The 22,885-nt window shown below is 37.9% G+C and overlaps 1 protein-coding gene across 3 annotated transcripts in view; it reads right to left on the bottom strand.

The window, feature by feature from the left end:
* Mkk4 (MAP kinase kinase 4) overlaps positions 1-22,885 on the bottom strand; it is a 384,371-nt gene that overhangs the window by 139,544 nt on the left and 221,942 nt on the right. For all 3 annotated transcript variants that reach the window (XM_068228034.1, XM_067148946.2, XM_067148945.2), the window contains exon 8: positions 718-897. In XM_068228034.1, the coding sequence (XP_068084135.1) occupies positions 718-897 (180 nt within the window). The remainder of the gene's footprint in view (positions 1-717; positions 898-22,885) is intronic.

Genomic DNA, 22,885 nt, shown 5'->3' with positions numbered 1-22,885 from the left:
GGGGAATCTGAAATATTTGTTCCGAATGAGTAAATTTATTTGTTAACGTATTGCAGCGCATCTCTTGAACCTTACCTTAATTCATACATGGTATGTGTATTTTATTTTTATGACATTGACACTGCACTGTGTCTTCAATTGCTTGAACTTTCAACAGAATTTTATTTTATGTAACCAGTCAACTTCAATTCTATGAGTAGTGCATACAGTTTTTTAAGACCTTTGTGTCTATACATAGTTTATTTTCTTCAATATATTTGTGTGATTTGCTTTAAGGCTGATAATGACCTACAGTTAGATCGAAACTAGTCCCTGAACGTAAATGTAATGTGAAACACTGTACAGTTTGTATTGAAGAGGTGGACCTTAATAATAAAATATTAAAATACTAATTTAATCACAGTTCAATACGGATCAATCATAATGAAATTTATATCTTTTAATGTAATAAGAAAGAAACTTGATTGGAAGTATAGTATGTGAATAATGAGGCATGATGCTATGTTTGATTTAAACCAAGAAATGCTAGAATACATGAAACTAACTGTGCTAAGTGTGTCAATTGGTGGGATCACAAATATTAATGTACATTGAATTTCTAAAAAAAAATATTTAGTATAAGAAAAACACAGTTACATACATCATATCAGACGTACTGCACTATAATTAGCTGTCAGAACATTTGACCTATTGAGGTAATTTGATGTAGCTACTTACTGCCATGTACGGTCGACACCCAGCATCCCTTGTCCGTGCGATAGAGTCCACTAGCTGTCCAGAAATACCGAAGTCACACAGCTTTATATTCCCACGCTTGTCCAGGAGAATGTTGCTAGGCTTGACATCCCGATGAATTATCCTCAACTTCTCCTTTAGGTAATTGAGAGCCTTCACGGTCTGCAAAGAACATATTACACAACTGAATTATTGTCGCATGCACCTCTGACCAGAACAGTAATATCAAAACACTGCAAAATAAAATCCTAGCTTAACAGGGTGGCCAACAATGCTATCATACGAAATGCTTGATTAAATTAAAAACAGCACAGATTCATATTAATCACAAACAGTACTACACTTGCTGGAATTACCTGGCCACATACAGTGCCTCCACATCATGGAATCTATCAGCAATAACTTAAAACTTACAGTCCACCTAGCCAATACTCATTACAAGAATGACAGCCCTTCAGTAAAGAGTTGGACTTGTTACTTGAACAGCTGCACAAAAATACTTCAAGATTTTAAGCAAAACAAGCATATAAATTATATATGTTATTTTACATGACAATAAGATCTTAAAAGATCTGCAAAACCTAAACCAACATCATTTTTAATTTAGAAACACCAAAAAGTGTATTCTTATACATATACCGTACGTATTAATGGAAATGTATATTTTTTTTAAATAATGGTGATTTTGACTAGAATCCATAGATTCTTAACTCAATATGCATGGTTCATGGTGTGGGTTACTGTAGTCATGTCCTAGTTCATGAACCATGAGCCACGGCTAAGTGACCTAGTAAGTGCTCCTGAGAGTCACAATACCAGTTGCTATCGAATGGGAGTGGGCATCTCGGACATTTTCTGTGTCGTGGCCTCCTTGTGCTGAGGCGACTAGCACTATACAATCCACCGGTGGTCACTAACATGTTAGAGGAGAGATCCTCACTTGGACTATGTATAAGTAGGGTAGCATCCTACTTCACAAATTTACCAAGCTCAGAACATTTTAAGCAAGCCTCGGACCTATGGGAGTAATGGAGTCCCACTCCTATTTGACAAGCGAAGGACTGCTTGGAAACAACTTGCCGAACAAAATGGAATTCGATGGGGAGCTATCAATATTAATGGGGCTTGTGGGAGAAAGTAGAACTGGCTGAGTCAGCAATGAGGATGCGTATGGATATGCTAGGAGTGGGTGATATTCGGGTAAGGGGAGATTACAAGGAAGAGATAGGAGATTATAAAGTGTACTTGATGGGTGTTAAAAAGGGAAGGGCAGAGAATGGGGTAGGAATACTAATGCACACAACGTAGTTTCTGTTAGGCACGTAAATGAGCGAATGATGTGAGCAGATTTGGCAGTTGGAGGAATTAGGACGAGAACTGACTCAGTGTGAGGGTGCAGATGAGAATGAAGTTGACAAGTTTTATGAAGCATTGAGTGACATAGTAGTCAGAGTCAACAGTAAGGATAGGATAGTGCTAATGGGTGATTTCAATGCGAGAGTTGGAAATATAACTCAAGGATATGAAAGGGTGATTGATAAAGTGGGGAAGATATGGAAGCTAAGGGGAATGGGAAGTATTTGCTGGATTCTGTGCTAGTACGGGTTTAGCAGTTATGAATGTATTCTTCAAGCATAAGGCTATTCACCGCTACACATGGGAGAGTAGCTGTACCAGATCCATAATAGACTATATCTTAACAAATTTCGAATTCAGGAAATATGTTAGGAATGTACAGGTTTTTCGGTGATTTTTCGATGACACAGACCACTATCTATCTGTAGTGAACCAAGTTTCTGTAGGCCTAGGATAGAGGAAGTGAAATCTGTCTGCAAATGAATAAGGGTAGAAAATCTCCAGGATGAGGAAATTAGACAGATGTACATGGATATGATTAGTGAGAAGATCCGAACAGTTGACAGTAGGCAGGTTCAGGATAGAGAAAGGGAATGGGGATACAGGGATGCTGTAGTGGAAGCAGCAGGGAATGCCTAAGAGCAATTGTATGGAAAGATGGGAAAAGGCAAACATCTTGGTGGACCGGGCGAGTTGGCCGTGAGCGTACAGGCGCGCGGCTGTGAGCTTGCATCCGGGAGATCGTGGGTTCGAGCCCCACTGTCGGCAGCCCTGAAGATGGTTTGACGTGGTTTCCCATTTTCACACCAGGCAAATGCTGGGGCTGTACCTTAATTAAAGCCACGGCCGCTTCCTTCCAACTCCTAAGCCTTTCCTATCCAATCGTCGCCATAAGACCTATCTGTGTCGGTGCGACGTAAAGCAACTATCAACAACAACAACATCTTGGTGGCAGCTTGTAAACGTATCAGAAATGGCTCCAAACAAGGACTCATGCAGACAAGGAATTATACATGGATGAAAGAAACAGAGCGAAAAAAAGTTGTCAAATCCAAAAAGAAGTTGTGGGAAGATTTTGGTAATAACCTGGAAAGTCTAGGTCACGCAGCAGGGAAACCTTTCTGGACAGTAATAAAGAATCTTAGGGAGGGAGGAAAAAAAGAAATGAACAGTGTTTTGGGTAAATCAGGTAAACTCATAATAGATCCCAGGGAATCACTGGACAGCTAGAGAGAATATTTTGAAAATCTTCTCAACATAAAAGGAAATCTTTATGATGGTGCCGCGAACAACCGAGCTCATGGGAAGGAGGAAAGTGGAAGGAAGTGGAAAGGACGGTAAATAAACTGCATTGTCATAAAGCAGCAGGAATAGATGAAATTAGACCTGAAATGGTGAAGTATAGTGGGAAGGCAGGGATAAAATAGCTTCATAGAATCATAAGATTAGCATGGAGTGTTGATAAGTTACCTTCAGATTGAACAAAAGCAGTAATTGCACCTATCTATAAGCAAGGGAACAGGAAGGATTGCAACAACTATCAAGGTATCTCGTTGATTCGTATACCAGGCAAAGTATTCACTGGCATCTTGGAAGGGAGAGTGCGATCAGTGGTTGAGAGGAAGTTGGATGAAAACCAGTGTGGTTTGAGACCACAGAGGGGCTGTCAGGATCAGATTTTCAGTATGCGCCAGGTAATAGAAAAATGCTACGAGAGGAGTAGACAGTTGTGTTTATGTTTCGTAGATCTAGAGAAAGATGGTTGAATATCAGAGTGAGTCTGTTTGTGCTTGTATTTTGCATTCCATTCAGAAGGTAGATATATATTTTGTGTTGAGTAGTACAGTGAAGTGCAGCTAATATTTGTCGGGTGATACGGTAACCTATATCTGGATTAGGAACATAATCGTGTAAAATTGACTAGGTTGGTGCATATTTGTACTGTGATAGCCTAGTTATGGACATGGAAAATGTTGTAAAATTCCTTAATAATGAAGACGAAATTAAAATCTCACAGAACATGGAGTGGCATAAGCGCACAGAGGTCGCGAATTTCGAAACCCACACCTTCGACTTTCGACTTGATCGCTCAAGTTGGTTGCAGTTTTGTTCGATTCAGAATCGCGACTAAAGTCATTCCTCGCCGTTGCACATGGCAGAGTGTAACCTACAATTCATCGTCTAAGAATGTGACAAGAAAATGCTCCGCAATAAAAGGTTCCTACTAATATTTGTTTTAGAAAGAGTATGATCTGCAGATATTTTTGTTGGCTCCCGTGCACATGTTTTCATATTTTTTGTCTGGTGTTTTCACACCTTTCAGTGTACCAGTATTTTATAATCTCAGCAGAAAAGGTTTTGCATATTTGTTCTCTCATGTTTTTCACAACTTTTAATACTTCCCTCTCATCTTTAGAAATGTTAGATAAGCCCATAGTTGTCACTTTACCTGCAGATACACGACATAAAATGCTATCATGTTGCTATGCCAAGATCAGAAATGTGACGTCTTGTGCATTCAGGAAACGCATAGGGATGAACATCAGAAACGTCCAAAGATTTCAGGAATGATTTTAGTTGCAGAAAGGCCTCATGCGAAATATGGTAGTGCTGTATTTGTAAAGCCAGACATCCAGATCATCAGTACTCATCATACTGAAGATAACGACATCGAAATAATCACCGTGGAGTTAAGCAACATGACCATTACATCTGTGTACAAGCCTCCAAATGAAAATTTCTCTTTCTTACCACCTGCAAATTTTGGTAATCAAACAAAGTCAATAGTAATCGGTGTCTTTAACAGCCGTAGTCACGTCTGGGGATATGCTCAAGAAGATGAGAATGGAGAGATCGTCATTGCATGGGCTGAAACTCAGGAGCTTTCCCTTATTCATGACAGTAAGCTTCCCTCCTCCTTCAACAGTGGAAGATGGCACCGAGGGTATAACCCAGATCTTCTCTTTGTGAGCAACTGCTTTGTGCAGCAATGTTCTAAAGAAATGGGTTCACCAATCCCAAGAACACAACACCGGCCACTAATATGTCACCTCTCTTCACCCATAAGACCACACGAAGTTCGGTTCAGACGGAGATATAACTTTCGAAAGGCTGACTGGAAAAGGTTTTCCAGTATGTTGGATGAGAGGATAAAAACTGTCTCTCCTATACCCCAAGATTATGACAAATTCATTGATATCGTGAAGTTCTGTTCACGGGCATCAATTCCCAGAGGCTGCAGGACACGCTACCTTCAAGGTATAACTCGTGAAACAACTGCTCTGCTGCATGATTACTACAGGCTTCACGAAGAAGACCCATTTAGTGAGCAAACGATTCAAGCAGCACAAAGTGTTCTTTCCTCTATCTCCCAGGCAAAGAAGGAGACATGGATGAAGTTGATGTCTGAAGTCGATATGGGTAGGAGCAGTCAAGAAGCTTGGAGACTTTTAAAACACTTGAGCAATGATCCTACGCAAGGTAACACACATGTCAATGTGAGTGCAGATCAAATAGCACACCAACTTTTGCTTAATGGAAAACCAAAGCTTTCCATGAAAGTAGGGAAGAATCCTATAGTCAGACAACCAGACGAGAGCAATGAGTTATCTAAGCATTTCACACTAACTGAACTGGAATTAGCTCTCAGTAAGTGTAAGATTGGGAAGTCAGCAGGACTCGATGACCTTCGAATGGAACAAATTAAGAACTTTGGTCCTACTGCGAAGTGCTGGTTGGTAGAACTTATGAATAACTGCATTCAGTCTTCCATGATACCTAAAATATGGAGGAAGGCTAGGGTCATAGCCATTTTAAAACCAGGCAAAGATAAAAATGACCCTAGGAGCTACAGGCCAATCTCCTTATTATGCCATCTTTTTAAGATTCTGGAGAGACTAATCCTCAATAGGTTGACTGATAAAATTGAGCCACTTCTGATTCCACAGCAAGCTGGATTCAGGAGAGGGAAAAGCTGCACATCGCAGGTGTAGAAATTAAGTCAACACATAGAAGATGGCTTTGAAAGCCGGAAAATCACAGGAGCTGCATTTATAGATCTCTCGGCAGCATATGATACTGTTAATCACCGAATTCTCCTTGGAAAGGTATACAACATGACAAAGGACTTCCATCTGACTTGTGCCATTAGAAACCTACTTCAAAATCGAAGTTTCTTCGTTGAGTTCCAGGGAAAAAGAAGCAGGTGGAGGATATAGAAGAACGGACTACCTCAGGGAAGCGTGTTGGCACCAATGCTTTTCAATATTTACACAAATGATCAGCCTCTTCCTGCCGGGACGAATAGTTTCATCTATGCTGATGATTGTGTCATCACATCTCAGGGGGATAACTTCGAGGCGATTGAACAAACGTTGTCCACAGCTCTAGACACTCTTGCTGGCTATTACAAGAAGAATCAACTAACACCAAACCCAACTAAGACGCAAACCTGTGTTTTTCATCTAAACAACAGAGAAGCTTCCCGAACTCTGAAGGTCAATTGGCAAGGCATAGCATTACAACACAATCCTACCCCAAAGTACCTCGGAGTCACTCTGGATCGTGCCTTAACCTACAGAAAACATTGTTTGAACATCAAGCAGAAAGTGGCTGCTAGAAACAATATTGTGCGGAAGCTAACTGGAACATCTTGGGGAGCACAACCAGACACAGTGAGGAAATCTGCCCTTTCGCTCTGCTATTCCGCAGCTGAATACGCATGCCCGGTGTGGTACAAATCTTGCCATACCAAAGCAGTTGATGTAGCACTCAACGAAACCTGCCGCATTATTACTGGATGTTTGAGACCTACACCTTTGGAAAAAGTGTATTGCCTTGCAGGGATAGCACCTCCCGATATTCGCCGTGAAGTGGCAGCCAAGAAAGAAAAGAGAAAGGTGTTGACATCGGAAGCCCACCCTTTGTTTGGATATGAGCCACCACGCCAGCGGCTTAAGTCTAGGAAAAGCTTCTTGAGAGTAACCGAAACACTTGCAGGAACAGCGCAGCAAGCAAGAATTCAAGAATGGCGCGTCAGGAGTCAACATACGAGGATCAGTCAATGGATGACCCCAAAAGAGGAACTCCCTCCTGGCCATGTCACAGATTGGGTGAATGGGAGAGCACTGAACAGACTGCGCTCTGGTGTTACGCGGTGCAGGGTAAACCAGAAGAAATGGGGTTTCGAAGTGGACAGTACCTTGTGTGTATGTGGAGAAGAGCAGACCACAGCCCATTTGCTGCAATGCAGTTCATGTCCATTCAGCTGCACAACAGAAGACCTGGTTAAAGCGAAGCCAAATGCACTTGATGTTGCAAGGTTTTGGGCTCACATAGTTTAATGTGGCTCTTCGCCATTGGAGTATTTATATTATGTTTTATGTTCTTCCTTATCTTTAATTTTAAACTTACGTATGCTTCTGACACGATATAAATAAATAAATGTTGGAAAAAGTTGTATCTAGTTTTTCCATATCCCTGTTGGGTAGTTTTTATTCATATATTCATTACTACGTTTTCACGCTTGACACGTTCTTTTTCCTTGTCCCCTGCAGAAACGCCTTAACGAGGTCTTGCCATATTTAAGTTTAAAAAACCACTAGGTGTTAGTGAAGTGTCTAATCCTGTCTGTGAATTGTCACTATTGAAAGCATATGATCACAGTAACACACATACATCATCAGTATAGACCGTTATGCCTTTCAGCATTCAGTCTGCAAGCCTTTGTGAATTTACTAAACGACGCCACAATCCTCTATTTGCAACTAGCCCTGTGGCCTCATTTAGTTCTATACCTCGAGTCTAACCACCATCATCGTCTTGGTCTCCCTCTACTTCTCTTACCCTCCATAACAGAATCCTTTATTCTCCTAGGTAATCTATCCTCCTCCATTTGCCTCACATGACCCCAAAACCGAAGCTAGTTTTTGCATACAGCTTCATCCATCGAGTTCATTCCCAACGTTACCTTACCTCTTCATTCCAAGTACCTTCCTGCCATTGTTCCCACCTGTTTGTACCAGCAATCATTCTTGCTATTTTCATGTCTGTTACTTCTAACTTATGAATAAGATATTCTGAGTCCACCCAGCTTTCACTCACGTAAAGCAAAATTGGTCTGAAAACAGACCGATGTAAAGATAGTTTCGTCTGGGAGCTGACTTCTTTCTTATAGAATACTGCTGATCACAACTGCGAACTCACTACATTAGCTTTACTACACCTTGATTCAATCTCACGTACTATATTACCATCCTGGGAGAACACAGGGTACCGAGGGAAAAGATGTTCACCATACTGGGGGGAGTATGGGATTAAGGTTAGATTATTAAAATCAATCAAAGGCATTTATGTTGACAATTGGGCTTCAGTGAGAATTGATGGTAAAATGAATTCTTGGTTCAGAATACTTACAGGGGTTAGACAAGGCTGTAATCTTTCACTCTGTTGTTCGTAGTTTACATGGATCATCTGCTGAAAGGTATAAAGTGGCAGGGAGGGATTCAGTTAGGTGGAAATGTAGTAAGCAGTCTGACCTATGCTGACGACTTGGTCTTAATGGCAGATTGTGCCGAAAGCCTGCAGTCTAATATGTTGGAACTTGAAAATAGGTGCAATGAGTATGGTATGAAAATTAGCCTCTCGAGGACTAAATTGATGTCAGTAGGTAAGAAATTCAACAGAATTGAATGTCAGATTGGTGATACAAAGCTAGAACAGGTCGATAATTTCAAGTATTTAGGTTGTGTGTTCTCCCAGGATGGTAATATAGTAAGCAAGATTGAATCAAGGTGTAGTAAAACTAATGCAGTGAGCTCGCAGTTGCGATCAGCAGTATTCTGTAAGAAGGAAGTCAGCTCCCAGGCGAAACTATCTTTACATCGGTCTGTTTTCAGACCAACTTTGCTTTACGTGAGTGAAAGCTGGGTGGACTCAGGATATCTTATTCATAAGTTAGAAGTAACAGACATGAAAATAGCAAGAATGATTGCTGGTACAAACAGGTGGGAACAATGGCAGGAAGGTACTTGGAATGAAGAGATAAGGTAACGTTGGGAATGAACTCGATGGATGAAGCTGTATGCAAAAACTAGCTTCGGTGTTGGGGTCATGTGAGGCAAATGGAGGAGGATAGATTACCTAGGAGAATAAAGGACTCTGTTATGGAGGGTAAGAGAAGTAGAGGGAGACCAAGACGATTATGGTGGTTAGACTCAAGAGGTATAGAACTAAATGAGGCCACAGGGCTAGTTGCAAATAGAGGATTGTGGTGTCGTTTAGTAAATTCAGAAAGGCTTGCAGAATGAATGCTGAAAGGCATAACGGTCTATAATGATGTATGTGTGTTACTGTGATCATAGGCTTTCAATAGTGACAGTTCACAGACAGGATTAGACACTTCACTAACACCTAGTGGTTTTTTAAACTTAAATATGGCAAAACCTCTTTAAGACGTCTCTACGGGGGACAAGGAAAAAGAATGTGTCAAGCGTGAAAACGTAGTAATGAATATATGAATAAAAACTACCCAACAGGGATATGGAAAAACTAGATACAACTTTTTCCAACATGATAGCATTTTATGTCGTGTATCTGCAGGTAAAGTGACAACTGTGGGCTTATCTAACATTTCTAAAGATGAGAGGGAAGTATTAAAAGTTGTGAAAAACATGAGAGAACAAATATGCAAAACCTTTTCTGCTGAGATTATAAAATACTGGTACACTGAAAGGTGTGAAAACACCAGACAACAAATATGAAAACATGTGCAGAGGATATATTAACAATTTGTTGGTTGTTTTGATCCACCTTTTCAATACAAATTAGTTTGTGTTGCTAGGTCGTAATGTTACAACACTAATTTACCGGGACATGTTTTGCTTTATTCACAAGCATCATCAGCCTATACAATTATCTCAAGGTTTGTCATATTTGGATTGTTGTTACAAATTTCATTACATTGAATGTAAATCTAATTTCAATGATAATAATATTTAAAACATAGGAATAATATACACATTAATAATTATGACTATGATTTGCAATGTTAAAATGGAGTAACTCTTAATTCTAAAACACATTGACGTCCAAAACAGTCTTTAAAATTTGAAAATTTGGCTAAAAATTGTTTGCAATGTTAAAATAAAATTGATTCAACTATAATTTGGCAATAAAATTTGAGTCATAAGTATAAATATTGGATGTTAATATACAGGAGCCATAGTTTCTAAAGTGTGTTGGTTTCTAGAATACAGTAACATTTCATTATTGAGAATTTTAGTTAAGAATTGTGCTCTCTAAATAATGTTATTTAAAAAGACTGTAATTTTGCATCATGCGTGATTAGAGTCATGATGATAATCTAGAATTCAAGTCTTGGGTTCGTTGGAGAATGGCTTCTAGATTTGATGAGGCTTGCTGCTGCAGTTTGGCAATTTGATCAGAGGAAGTATTGACATACTTAATTCTTGTTTGTAGAGACCAGACTCTCCGTTGGAAGTTGATTGTTTTAATGTAAGTTATGGTTCATCAATACGGACAATGAAGCTGATAGATTATAGTACATTACGACCTAGCAACACAAACTAATTAGTTTTGAAAAGGTGGATCAAAACAACCAACAAATTGTGTTGTTTTTTTTTTTTTTTTTTTGCGTCGCACTGACACAGATAGGTCTTATTGCGACAATGGGACAGGAAAGGGCTAGGAGTGGGAAGGAAGCAGCCGTGGCCTTAATTAAGGTACAGCCCCAGCATTTGCCTGGTGTGAAAATGGGAAACCACGGAAAACCATCTTCAGGGCTGCCGACAGTTGGGTTCGAACCTACTACCTCCCGAATAACAAATTGTTAGTATATCATAGCATAGTTCAATACGGGTCTCATCATGAGATTAGTTACATGTAATGTGCACAGGAGCCAACAAAAATATCTGCAGATCACACTCTTTCTAAAACAAATATTAGTAGGAACCTTTTATTACGGAGCATTTTCTTGTCACACTCTTAGACGATGAATTGTAGGTTACACTCTACCATGTGCAACGGCGAGGAATGACTTTAGACGCCACTCTGAATCGAACAAAACTGCAACCAACTTGAGCGATCGAGTCAAAACTCGAAGGTGTGGGTTTCAAAATTCGCGACCTCTGTGCGCTTATGCCACTCCATGTTCTTTACAATGCTTAGTAAAGCTAAAGGTTCCACCTATTCAATACGTTATCGTAATGGTCTATTCTAAAGAATTTCTAAAGAACAGGAAGTATGTTTCAACACATCAAAGAAAGGTACAGGAAAAAACCAACAAACTTTGGCTTAAGACATGTTACTTGTATAGTACCAATGGGCCTATGCTATTTAGCTATATTTTTAATGATTTTTAATGTAAGAATAGGACTTGCTATTGCATATTTTTAAATTTTTGAATGTTCCTTGCTATAAAAAACTCAATGGCTGATGATGGCATAGTGGATTGCCGAAACCGGTCCCAAAGATGTATTTTATGATAAGTTAAATAAATATGTGATGTTCTAAATAGACCATTACGATAACGTATTGAATAGGTGGAACCTTTAGCTTTACTAAGCATTGTAAAATCTTGAGTCAATACGGACAAAAAATAAAGTTTTTAATACTTAAAAAAAAAACTCCATGTTCTGTGAAATTTTAATTTTGTCTTCATAACTAAGGAATTTTACAATATTTTCCATGTCCATAACTAGGCTATCACAGTACAAATATGCACCAACCTAGTCAATTTTACACGATTATGTTCGTAATCCAGATATAGGTTACCGTATCACCCGACAAATATTAGCTGCACTTCACTGTACTACTCAACACAAAATATATTTCTACCTTCTGAATGGAATGCAAAATACAAGCACAAACAGGCTCACTCTGCTATTCAACCATCTCGCTGCTAACCGGCAAGCAGAACTGAACATTCCTGAGGCTCCCCGAAAGTGCACTTACCCTCTGAAGTTACCGTAATTACGCAAGTGTGGCGACGGCTCGTACCCGAATTGGAAATCGTGTTTCTTTCAGAAGGGATGACAAATACAGTAACATTTTCATGTCTAGGAAAAATGTGATCGTACTAAGCCGTAACAGCGAAAAATCGTTACGCGATAAGCGATGTATTTTTTATACAGGTTTAATACGATGAGAATCGAGAATTTGAATTTACGACGTGCTACGAGGGAAAACGTGTTATTGAGGAACACACTAATGAGGTTTCACTGTACATCCTTGTTTTCATTTTTTATATTTTGATGGCTGAAGATATCTTAACAAAGACTGATGTTATTCTGAAAGGAATAAATAAATTGGTATTCTAAAGATGTTTTTTTCTTTTACAAGTTGTTTTACGTTGCACCGATGCAGATAGGTCTTATGGCAACCAAGGCACAGGAACGAGCTACGAGAGGGAAGGAAGCAGCCGTGGCCTTAATTAAGGTACAGCCCCAGCATTTGCCTAGTGTGAAAATGGGAAACCACGGAAAACCACCTCCAGGGCTGCCGACAGTGGGGTTCGAACCTACTGTCTCCCGAATACTGGATACTGGCCTCACTTAAGTGTCTGCAGCTATCGAGGTTGGTATAATAAAGACCAACTTGAACTGGGAACAGGAGAATACCAAGGAGGATTTAGGCCCTGCAGCTGCTGCCTGGAACAGATAATCACCTTAAAATTAGTAAAGGATGTCTACAGAAGAAGGCAAAAACAAAAAGTCATAAACTTTGTAGACTTCAAAAATGCTTGTGATAGTATCCACAGATCTTTTTCAATGATGAAGATACTAAGGAATTTCAAATTTCATCCCTAATGAATAAGAATGATAAAATTAACCCTAACAAACACCAAATCCTAAATAAAATTCAGAGGAGAAATATCTGAGCTGTTTACGATTAAAACAGGGTCAAGACAGGGAGATGGTTTATTGCCATTAATTTTCGACTGTGTTCTAGAATACGTTATGAGTTTTACAAATAGGAAAAGTCCTCTCAGTTTTAATTACTGCATTGATGGGGTGAAAGTTCCTTTTGGGGATCACTGTAAGTAGATCTTCATTGGAATAATCACAAGGAAAATCCTAAGAACATAAAAATAGGAACTAAGTAAGATCACATAAACTCAATTGCTTGGGATTTGCGGACGGCTTAGTGTTACTAGCTAATAACATTCAAAGAGCCAGAAATCAAATAACAAGTCTACAAAATACAGCACAAAAAATAGGACTCCAGGTATCATTCAAAAGGACTAAGATAATGGTAGCAGATTCACCAGTTAACAAACCACATAACAATAAATGACATGTTTGCAAAATTAATAACTGGCTCGATGGAAGGCAGTTCGGGTTTTGGAAAGGTTATTCCACCGACGCTCAACTTGTAGGATTCCAGCAACATATAGCAGATATACTGGATTCAGGAGATCAAATGAACTCTCTTGCAATTGACCTATATAAGGAATCTGATAGGGTAGATCATGGGAGACTACTAGCAAAAATGAGTGCAAAGGGAATTGACAAAAGAAAGACTGAATCGGTGGCTATATTTCTAGACAACAGAACTCAGAGAATTAGAGCAGGCAAAGCTTTATCTGTCCCTGTAATAGTTGAGAGGGAAATTCCTTAAGGCAGTATTATTGGACCTTTATGTTTTCTTATATATATATAAATGATATGAGTAAAGAAGTGGAATCGGAGATAAGGCTTTTTGCAGATGTTATTCTGTACAGAGTAATAAATGTTACAAGATTGTGAGTAACTGCAATATGACCTTGATAATGTTGTGAGATGGACAGCAGGCAATGGTATGATGATAAAAAGGTTTAAAAGTCAGGTTGTGAGTTTCACAAATAGGAAAAGTCCTCTCAGTTTTAATCGCTGCATTGATGGGGTGAAAGTTCCTTTTGGGGATCACTGTAAGTACCTAGGTGTTAATATAAGGAAATATATTCCTTGGGGTAATCACATAAATATGATTGTAAATAAAGGGTACAGATCTCTGCACATGATTATGAAGGTATTTCGGGGTTGAAAGGAGAGGATATACAAGTCTCTGGTAAGACCCCTAATAGAGTACGGTTCCAGTATATGGGACCCTCACCGGTATTACTTGATTCAAGAAGTGGAAAAAATCCAAAGAAAAGCAGCTTGATTTGTTCTGGGTGATTTCCGACAAAAGAGTAGTGTTACAAAAATGTTGCGAAGTTTGGGCTGGGAAGACTTGGGAGAAAGGAGACAAGCTGCTCAACTAAGTGGTATGTTACATGTTATAAATCTCATTTTCTTGGTCCGTATTGAGCTGTCATATAATATTTATTCAAAACAATTTTTGATGGTGTTCACCTTTTCAATACAATTTATTTTTCTTTACAAGATTGAGTCTTTAAATGAAAATCAATTCAGTTGTTGGGACATGTTTCGCCCTCATTTAGGGCATCATCACCCAGTTTCTCAACTCAAAATCTTTAATTACAACCAGAATTCTGATTATAACATTTTTGAAAAAATTTTAAACTATTTAGTTTGTTATTTTAAAATGTTTAACAATACATAAAAGTACCCATTTGACTAGAATAACTACTTATGTGAAGTAGAATGTTTTGTGACAATGTTAATCGTTAAATAAAATTTCTGGGATACACAATCTGACTATGAATTTAACACTGTTGAATCACTTGGATAGTTATTTAAAATCAGTCTTATTGTGTATTAATGTGATGGTTCTTCCTTGAACACATATTCTTGATGATACACTTTAATGTCTATATTCAAAACCTCGTTTATTAGGGTGTTCTAACTGCTCCACTTCTATTAACTCCTATTGAGAGAACATACTTAAAATGGATATCCTTAAATGGACCGTCAGTTTGAATTTGTAAATAGTTGACTAAGTTGACCTATTTGACACTGCATTCTTTGTTTAAAAGGGCAATTTCATAAGTTTTTTTTTTTTTTTAACTTTAAAAGTCATTAATTGATTTTAACTGACATGTTGTCAAACTCGTGTCACCTCTGTAAATTCAGATTTGTGCGAATAAAATGAGTACATCAAATTTTTTTTGTCATGTTGCTTAGAGATGTTTTGCTGTTAAAGTAGTGAGCTGCTTGTTGTTTGAGAGAGTCGAACAGGGGACTTCTCAATGTGTGGGTATAAATGATGAATTCAGGAACTTCAATCTAAAGAATGGAGTTGAATTGAGTGTCCCCTTGTCTCTCCCGCAGCTAGCTTGTCTCGGCGACACTTCTAGAACGACTGGCTGTAATTCTAGTAGTAGTAGTAGCTGTAGTAGTGGTGGTGGTGGTGGTGGTAGTAGTAGTAGTAGTAGTAGTAGTAGTAGTAGTAGTAGTAGTAGTAGTAGTAGTAGTAGTAGTAGTAGTAGTTCGACAACATGTCAGTTAAAATCAATTAATGATTTTTAAGTTTTTTTTTAAAACTGTTACAAAATTGCCCTTTTAAACAAAGACATTAAAGTGTATCATCAAGGATACGTGTTCAAGGAAGAACCATCATATTAATAGACAATAAGACTGATTTTAAATAACTATCCAAGTGATTCAACAGTGTTAAATTCATAGTCAGATTGTGTATCCCAGAAATTTTATTTAACGATTAACATTGTCTCAAAACATTCTACTTCACATAAGTAGTTATTCTAGTCAAATGGGTACTTTTATGTATTGTTAAACATTTTAAAATAACAAACTAAATAGTTTAAAAATTTTTCAAAAATGTTATAATCAGAATTCTGGTTGTAATTAAAGATTTTGAGTTGAGAAACTGGCTGATGATGCCCTAAATGAGGGCGAAACATGTCCCAACAACTGAATTGATTTCAATTTAAAGATTCTACTAGTAAAGAAAAATAAATTGTATTGAAAAGGTGAACACCATCAAAAATTGTTCTGAATAAATATAAAGTGATATGTTCCGAGCTGTCAGTGGAGAGATGGCGTGGAATGACATTAGTAGACGAATAAGTCAGAGTAGTGTCCTTAAAAGTAGGAAAGGTCACAATATGAAGATAAATTTTGAATTCAGATTGAGGCAAATATTCGTTTATAGGAAATGGGAGTTAGGGATTGGAATAACTTACCAAGGGAGATGTTCAATAAATTTCCAATTTCTTTGCAATCATTTAAGAAAAGGCTAGAAAAATAACAGATAGGGAATCTACCGTCTGGGCGACTGCCCTAAATGCAGATCAGTAGTAACTGATTGATTGAAATGATCAAAGCTAAAAAATTAACATGGTCTACATATAGTAAAAACTGTCTATCAATCAAAACTGAACTAAAACATTAAAAGACGGTGGTTCAACCAGAGGTGACATACTCATAGTTGCCAACTTTTGGAAATAAAAAATAGGAATTTTTATTTCTTGGATTTCATCGCATATATTGCGCCACGGTCTAAGAGAAAAACAGGACAGGATAAAAGGCATGCATATCTACAGTTACAATGTGAATCGACCATTAAGCTTAAAATCATAAACTAAAAAAATAAAATAAAAATGGTTACAAGAAAATGAACCTAATCACTCTCATTTATGACACATACACATGAACAATAATACAGTTGAACCTCGATATCTCAAACCTCCATTACTAGAATTTTCAGTATCTCGAAGTAACTTAAATTTTCCGGCTGCTTGTCCTATTCGTCACATGTATTTATTTCTCAATTACTCAAAATTCAGTTACACAAATTTCTTGATTTCTCGAAGCAAACATTTCCTCCCTTGAAGCAAAAAATACTCTGCAAGTCGAATTTTGTGCAACATTAACTGTGCAATACGGCATTTGTGGTTTGTGAGGAACAGTTAACAAGAACAGAAAGGGCTACAGTGAAGCTGGGAACTAATATGAGGGGAACCAAAAAACTCAAACTTCTAGTGATCGTAAAATCGGCAAAGCCTCGTTGTTTCTCAGGTATCACTTAATTACTTGTCATTTACAGCTATTTTTTTTTTTTTTTTTTTTTTTTTTTGCTAGGGGCTTTACGTCGCACCGACACAGATAGGCCTTATGGCGACGATGGGATAGGAAAGGCCTAGGAGTTGGAAGGAAGCGGCCGTGGCCTTAATTAAGGTACAGCCCCAGCATTTGCCTGGTGTGAAAATGGGAAACCACGGTAAACCATCTTCAGGGCTGCCGATAGTGGGATTCGAACCTACTATCTCCCGGATGCAAGCTCACAGCCGCGCGCCTCTACGCGCATGGCCAACTCGCCCGGTGTTTTTTGTTTCACTACTGTATGTACTGTATCATGTCTTCTAAAATGTTACTATAATAAGTGTTATAATTAAAGTGATGCCGTAAAATAGAGTTTCTTTCTATATTTTTAAGTACTGTTAAAAATAATGTATTCAGTAGAAGCCCATAGATACATGTGATTCAATTATGTGCTATACATGCTCAAAAACTGTATTCTCTATATCTTGAAATTTCAATAACTCGAAATAAAATTGATCCCCGAGGTGATTCGAGATATCGAGGTTCCAGTATTTACATCACACCGACACACGCAACAAAACTCGTAATAGTTTCCTCTATTAGACTGCAAAATGTACAGAAAATTAATTTTATAGGTATCTCTGAACACTTGGAGATAACGTTTGTTATGTTTTTTGGTCATAACGTGAAGAGAAAATACCAGAAACTGTCACCGACACAACTCCCTTAAATACATTCAACTCATTAAAATTATGAAGTAAGAATGAACAAAAAGGCACTGAAATACGTGAAACTACCATATACAAAACAGAACAGTATGTCTCATACATTATTAACATACGACTTTGACATGAAGAAAAGCACAGAACCACTAGAAAAAACACGTGGACTACAACTAAAACGAAATTACACACAGAAACTATGTTAACAGTGCGCGACCCACACAATAAGAAACTCATTCTTTCATCCCGATTAACTGAGTTGCTAGTGCGCCCTAGCCTCTCTTGCTTGTAGGACAATAGCCGTCCTGAATCCCCAGCCATAAAGCACACATGCTGCTGTAGCAAGCAGGAAACACGATACACGAAGGCGACGGACAATACACTCGCGAAATAAAGCATCAAATAAATATGCTTGAAAATGAGGTTGGGTAAATAACACAAGCACATAAGAATTTATCCTTTATCCGAGGGGAAGAATATTGACTGTACTGCAGGTTATATTGGTCAAAAATAGGAAGAATTAAAAATAAATCAGAAAATCAGAAGACGGGTTAAAAAACGGAAAGTTTCTGGGTAAATCGGAAGGGTTGGCAGGTATGCATACTGAAGCAAAACTCTTTTTTAATGTCACTCAGAGAAACGGAATTGACAAAATCCTAAAAGTACAGCAAGGACATGCATAAATATAAATTATCTAAACGATGGACAATGGTGGATAGTGCCAAATGAAGTGGTCTACGGTACTGTACGGAACAAGAGGATCACTTTATGAAGACACAGACTAGCAAGAAAAATTAAAGAGGAACTCTGGAATCTGAAACAACAAGTAGGATGGCTTAAGGAAATTAGAGGGGAAATGGACTATCTGCAAAACAAAACAGAACATTTAAAAACTGAAAAACATACATAGAAGATTTAAACCAAAAATAGACAAACAACATACAATGAAAATTGTATTTACAGATGAGGAATGACAGAAAAGATCAGAATGAATGAAAAGCTACTGGGCATTTCGGAAAGAAAACTGTTTGAAGATGATGACCAGAAAATGATAGACTGAAGTGGTCCAACAAGGCCGTAAAAGCAGAAGAAGAAAGGTGGAATTTCGTAAAAAAAAAAAAAAAAAAAAAAGAACCATAACCTATTATACTGCTTAGACGAACAGCTTGTCTCTTACTATCGAGTTCTGAGGGGCCAATGCTTGCAACATTATCATAATGCTACTCTTTTGTTGAAAATCACCCAGAAAAATTTGTGCTACTTTCCTCTCGATTTTCCCCCAGTTCTCAAATCAAGTAACCTTGGTAAGGGTCCCGCACTCTAGTTGGGGTCTTACCGGCAACTGATATAACCTTTCCCTTACTACAACCTCTATCTGTAACCTTTATTTATGTTACAAGTGAACTATGTAATGCGAGTCGAATGTATTTTTTTTTTTTTTGAAGACTTTGTTTGTAAAATATGATATGATGTTTTATTTTTATTGACCTAACCTGTACTGTATAATGTTGTAACATAGGCATTTGTAAATAGTAGAATTCTGTCTATAGTTCCTGGAAAGATCCGGAAGGTTACATAACTTTTGTACAGGGTGTGTTACCTTGTTGGTGTGTGTTCTAGAAAATGTGTTCTGTCTATTCTGGAAAAATATGACTTTCGCGATCATGCGTATTCTAGAATGTTAGTCAAAGTTCGCGATCGAAAGTAAGGTTGTGATTGGTGAGTCTAGGTGGCGATAGGGAACTCGTGCACGCTGATTGGCTGCCTCCAAGGCCGGAATTTCCTATATATAGTGAGCGAGGCAGTGTTCGAATGAATTCTGTATCCTGAAATCTGTCGGTCTTGGTCTATCTGTCTGCGAGCAGCCTATCTGGATGACGTCCCCCGGTTTCCGGGATGGCATTCTCCTCGGGTAAGCACTCTTGAATTCCGTTCCAGCTAAAATTTCCGTAATGTTCCGATTTGCTTTTCATACAGGAGTCTGCCCTAACCTCGCCTAGATTCACCAAATTAGTTACTTATGACGCTTTAGTTTTTCAGCTAGGCTTACCTGTTCGTTTTCGAGGCATTCCCATTTCTTGTTTCACTAAAATATGTAGAGTGTAGTTTAATATTTCCCTTGGGGTTTGCCTCTGGTAGTTCTGTATCACCTTAGGTACGCTAAGTTTTGGATAACCTTTTTTTCACATCACTGTATATTGCATTGTACAACTACATTGGTAAATAGATGTATAGTTGATTTGAGATTTGAATTTACACTGCTACGAAATAACCTATGTACATCACTGAACTTATAGCTCGCAACTCGGAATTGTATGTGAAATGTATTTGTAAAATTATTTGGTAAATAATATTCTTCGAATCTAAGGATCACGGCCATTTATTTCGGAATCCGCTATTTAAGCCATGTCCATGCCTTTGGTAGGTTCCCAGCCCTTTTCATCTTCCCGGTTTGTTGTTCACTAGTTGGCCCTACTGATGTTTACATACATGTTTTGTTGGAGATCCGCGTAATGCCAGCTACTGTTCCGAGTGTGTAGCGATTTCTTATATTGTGTAGTTTCCTCTTACCTTCCCCTTTTCACTCTGTTTGTGCCTTGTTTTGCTGTTACCACTGTACTAGAGGTAACAATTTATAAGCTCATTAAGTCATCTCGTGCATATTTGACTCCAAAGCAAAAGTATTGATTTAACATGAAGTCACATGGGAAAGGAAAAATAAGCAAGGCTGCCTGTTATACTGGTAATTTTCCAATCCTATATAGTATGAAACAACTAGAGCAAGAATTAGGTCAATACCAGAGAGGCTGCACTGAACAACCTCTTTGTGGACTTTACAAGAGCATATCCCTAGCCCATAAGAAATGTTGGGACTCCACACAAAATTAATCAAACTCACCCTAACCAACACAAAATTTAAAGTGAAGTTCAGAGGGGAATTTTCTGAGCCATTCCTCATAAAAACAGATTTATGACAGGAAGATTGTATGTCATCATTGCTGTTCAGCAGTGCCTTGGAATATATAATGACAGAACGGTACAAGCATAACTTAAGAACATCAAAATTGAAAGATCCAAAGACATAACTAACTACCTGGGATTTGCTGGTGACTTCTGCTCCTGTCCAACAACGTTTAGGAAGCTGTACAACAAGTTAAATCGCTACAAGAAATAGCACAGAGAATCGAATTCCGAATATCCTTCGGAAAGACAGAGATCGTGTTAACTGATCCACCAAGGAAATTAAAATTGTTGACAAATTTAAATGACTAGGAGAAAGAATAAGATATAATCTCAATGAAAAGCAGGCAGGCATAATAGAATAAATAAACCGATGAGAGCCCAACATATCACCAAGAACACATATAATAAAAAGGGCCTCCCAATAGCTACAAAATTAAAACAACCAGAAGTGAAAACAAACACTGCAGAAAGAGAGAGACTACTCAAGCTTGAAAGAAGAATCAGAACATGAAAATGGACACTGGAGACATTCCACAAGGAAATGAGCAACATCAGGAAGAAATGAATCTCATACGTTGGATACAAGATACATGGAACAGTCAACGAACTTCATTAGCCACATTCCGTGTTCACTTTCTCTTTCAAGAAGAGATCTGCCCGATACTTATTTCATTCGTTCCGACTGTACTTTTCTCAACTTGTCTGAAATCACCATGGCCCTTCTATGTGTCATTTCTGCTCAAATTTGTGAGTCTTAAGAAGGGTGCTTTTTATTTTTGTTCTCACCATCTGCTATCCCGAGTCCAACTGCTTTCAGATCTTGATGAATATCGTGGGTCCACGTCTTCTCATCTTCTTTCCGAGAATTCTCGTCACTACTTGTCGTAAAATCCAGTTTCCACGCAGTCACGGGATGTGAAAGAAATATGAGATTATTTTCTTCTTCATTGTTCTTGCGACTGGGTCAATCTCTTGATAGACAGCTTCTACTCCTTTGACCTGATACTTTTTATTTAAGTTCTGATTATTATTCGTTCAGTTTTGGGGAGCTGATCAGTTCTTTCATTTTTAATTTGGAGCAGGGTTTCACAAGCGTAAGTCTGAAAGAGTTACAGTTTTATAGTGCTTAGAAATATCCTTGTAGAAAATTGTGATCATGAATATGAAACCCTTGAGGATAAATAAAGTCTCCATAAATTTCTTAGTGCCTATTGACAGGCATTTCTTAACATATGTTGACCAGGTTAAAAATTGGGCTTCTTTCACTTCGTTAGTTCTATTTATCCATGTTTCTTTCTCATGTAAGCTGATTTCTCCAAAATATTTAAATTGTAGAACCCTTTATGGAGACTTTATTTATCCTCAAGGGTTTCATATTCATGATCACAATTTTCTACAAGGATATTTCTAATCCTATTTTCAGGGCAATTTTTGGGAGACTGGTGATCTGGGTACGAACTTCTTCCAAGTCAAGGACTAAGAGAGTTATGAAAACTGTATCATCTGAGGATTTTTATAAGTGTGGGTCTATGGATACTATCAAGTGCTCTTTTGAAATCCATGAATGAGATAAAAAGCTGTTTATTTCTGAATTTGTAATATTTGGTCTGGGCAAAATCCTCTTTGATATTCTCCAAGTTGTGGTTCCAGAGTGTTTTGGATCCTGTTGTGAATTATGCAGAAAAATGTTTGTATGTGCTGTCAAGAAGGATTATTCCTATATAATTATCTGGTTTAGTTTTATATCCTTGTATACAGAATGGATGGAATATTCCTGTGCTACGGTGCTCATGAATATTCTCCGTGATCCATTTTTTTACTAGATATTGATAGAGATTTATGTTTGCAGATTTCTGCAAAGACTAGATCTTCACCATATGCCTTGTAGTTCTACTTCATTGAGGGTTGGAGGAAGGGGTGTGTCAGTGTTTACTTGAAACGTTTCTAATGGGTCATTGCAATTTAGGTTTGCTAAATTTCTTTGCGAATATACCCGCATTTTCTTGGTTACTAAGGGCTAACTTTCCTCATTTATCTCTCAGCATTAATGCTGGGGGCTAATATTTTTTAATGTATCTGCTGAAAGTTTTGTAATAATCTTGCGACTGTTTTTCCTTGGAATTATCTTCTATCCTTTCTAGGGTG

This window comes from Anabrus simplex, chromosome 6, assembly GCF_040414725.1.
Source record: "Anabrus simplex isolate iqAnaSimp1 chromosome 6, ASM4041472v1, whole genome shotgun sequence".
Classification (NCBI taxonomy): Eukaryota; Metazoa; Arthropoda; class Insecta; order Orthoptera; family Tettigoniidae; genus Anabrus; species Anabrus simplex.
This window is presented reverse-complemented; position numbering and strand designations above follow the sequence as displayed.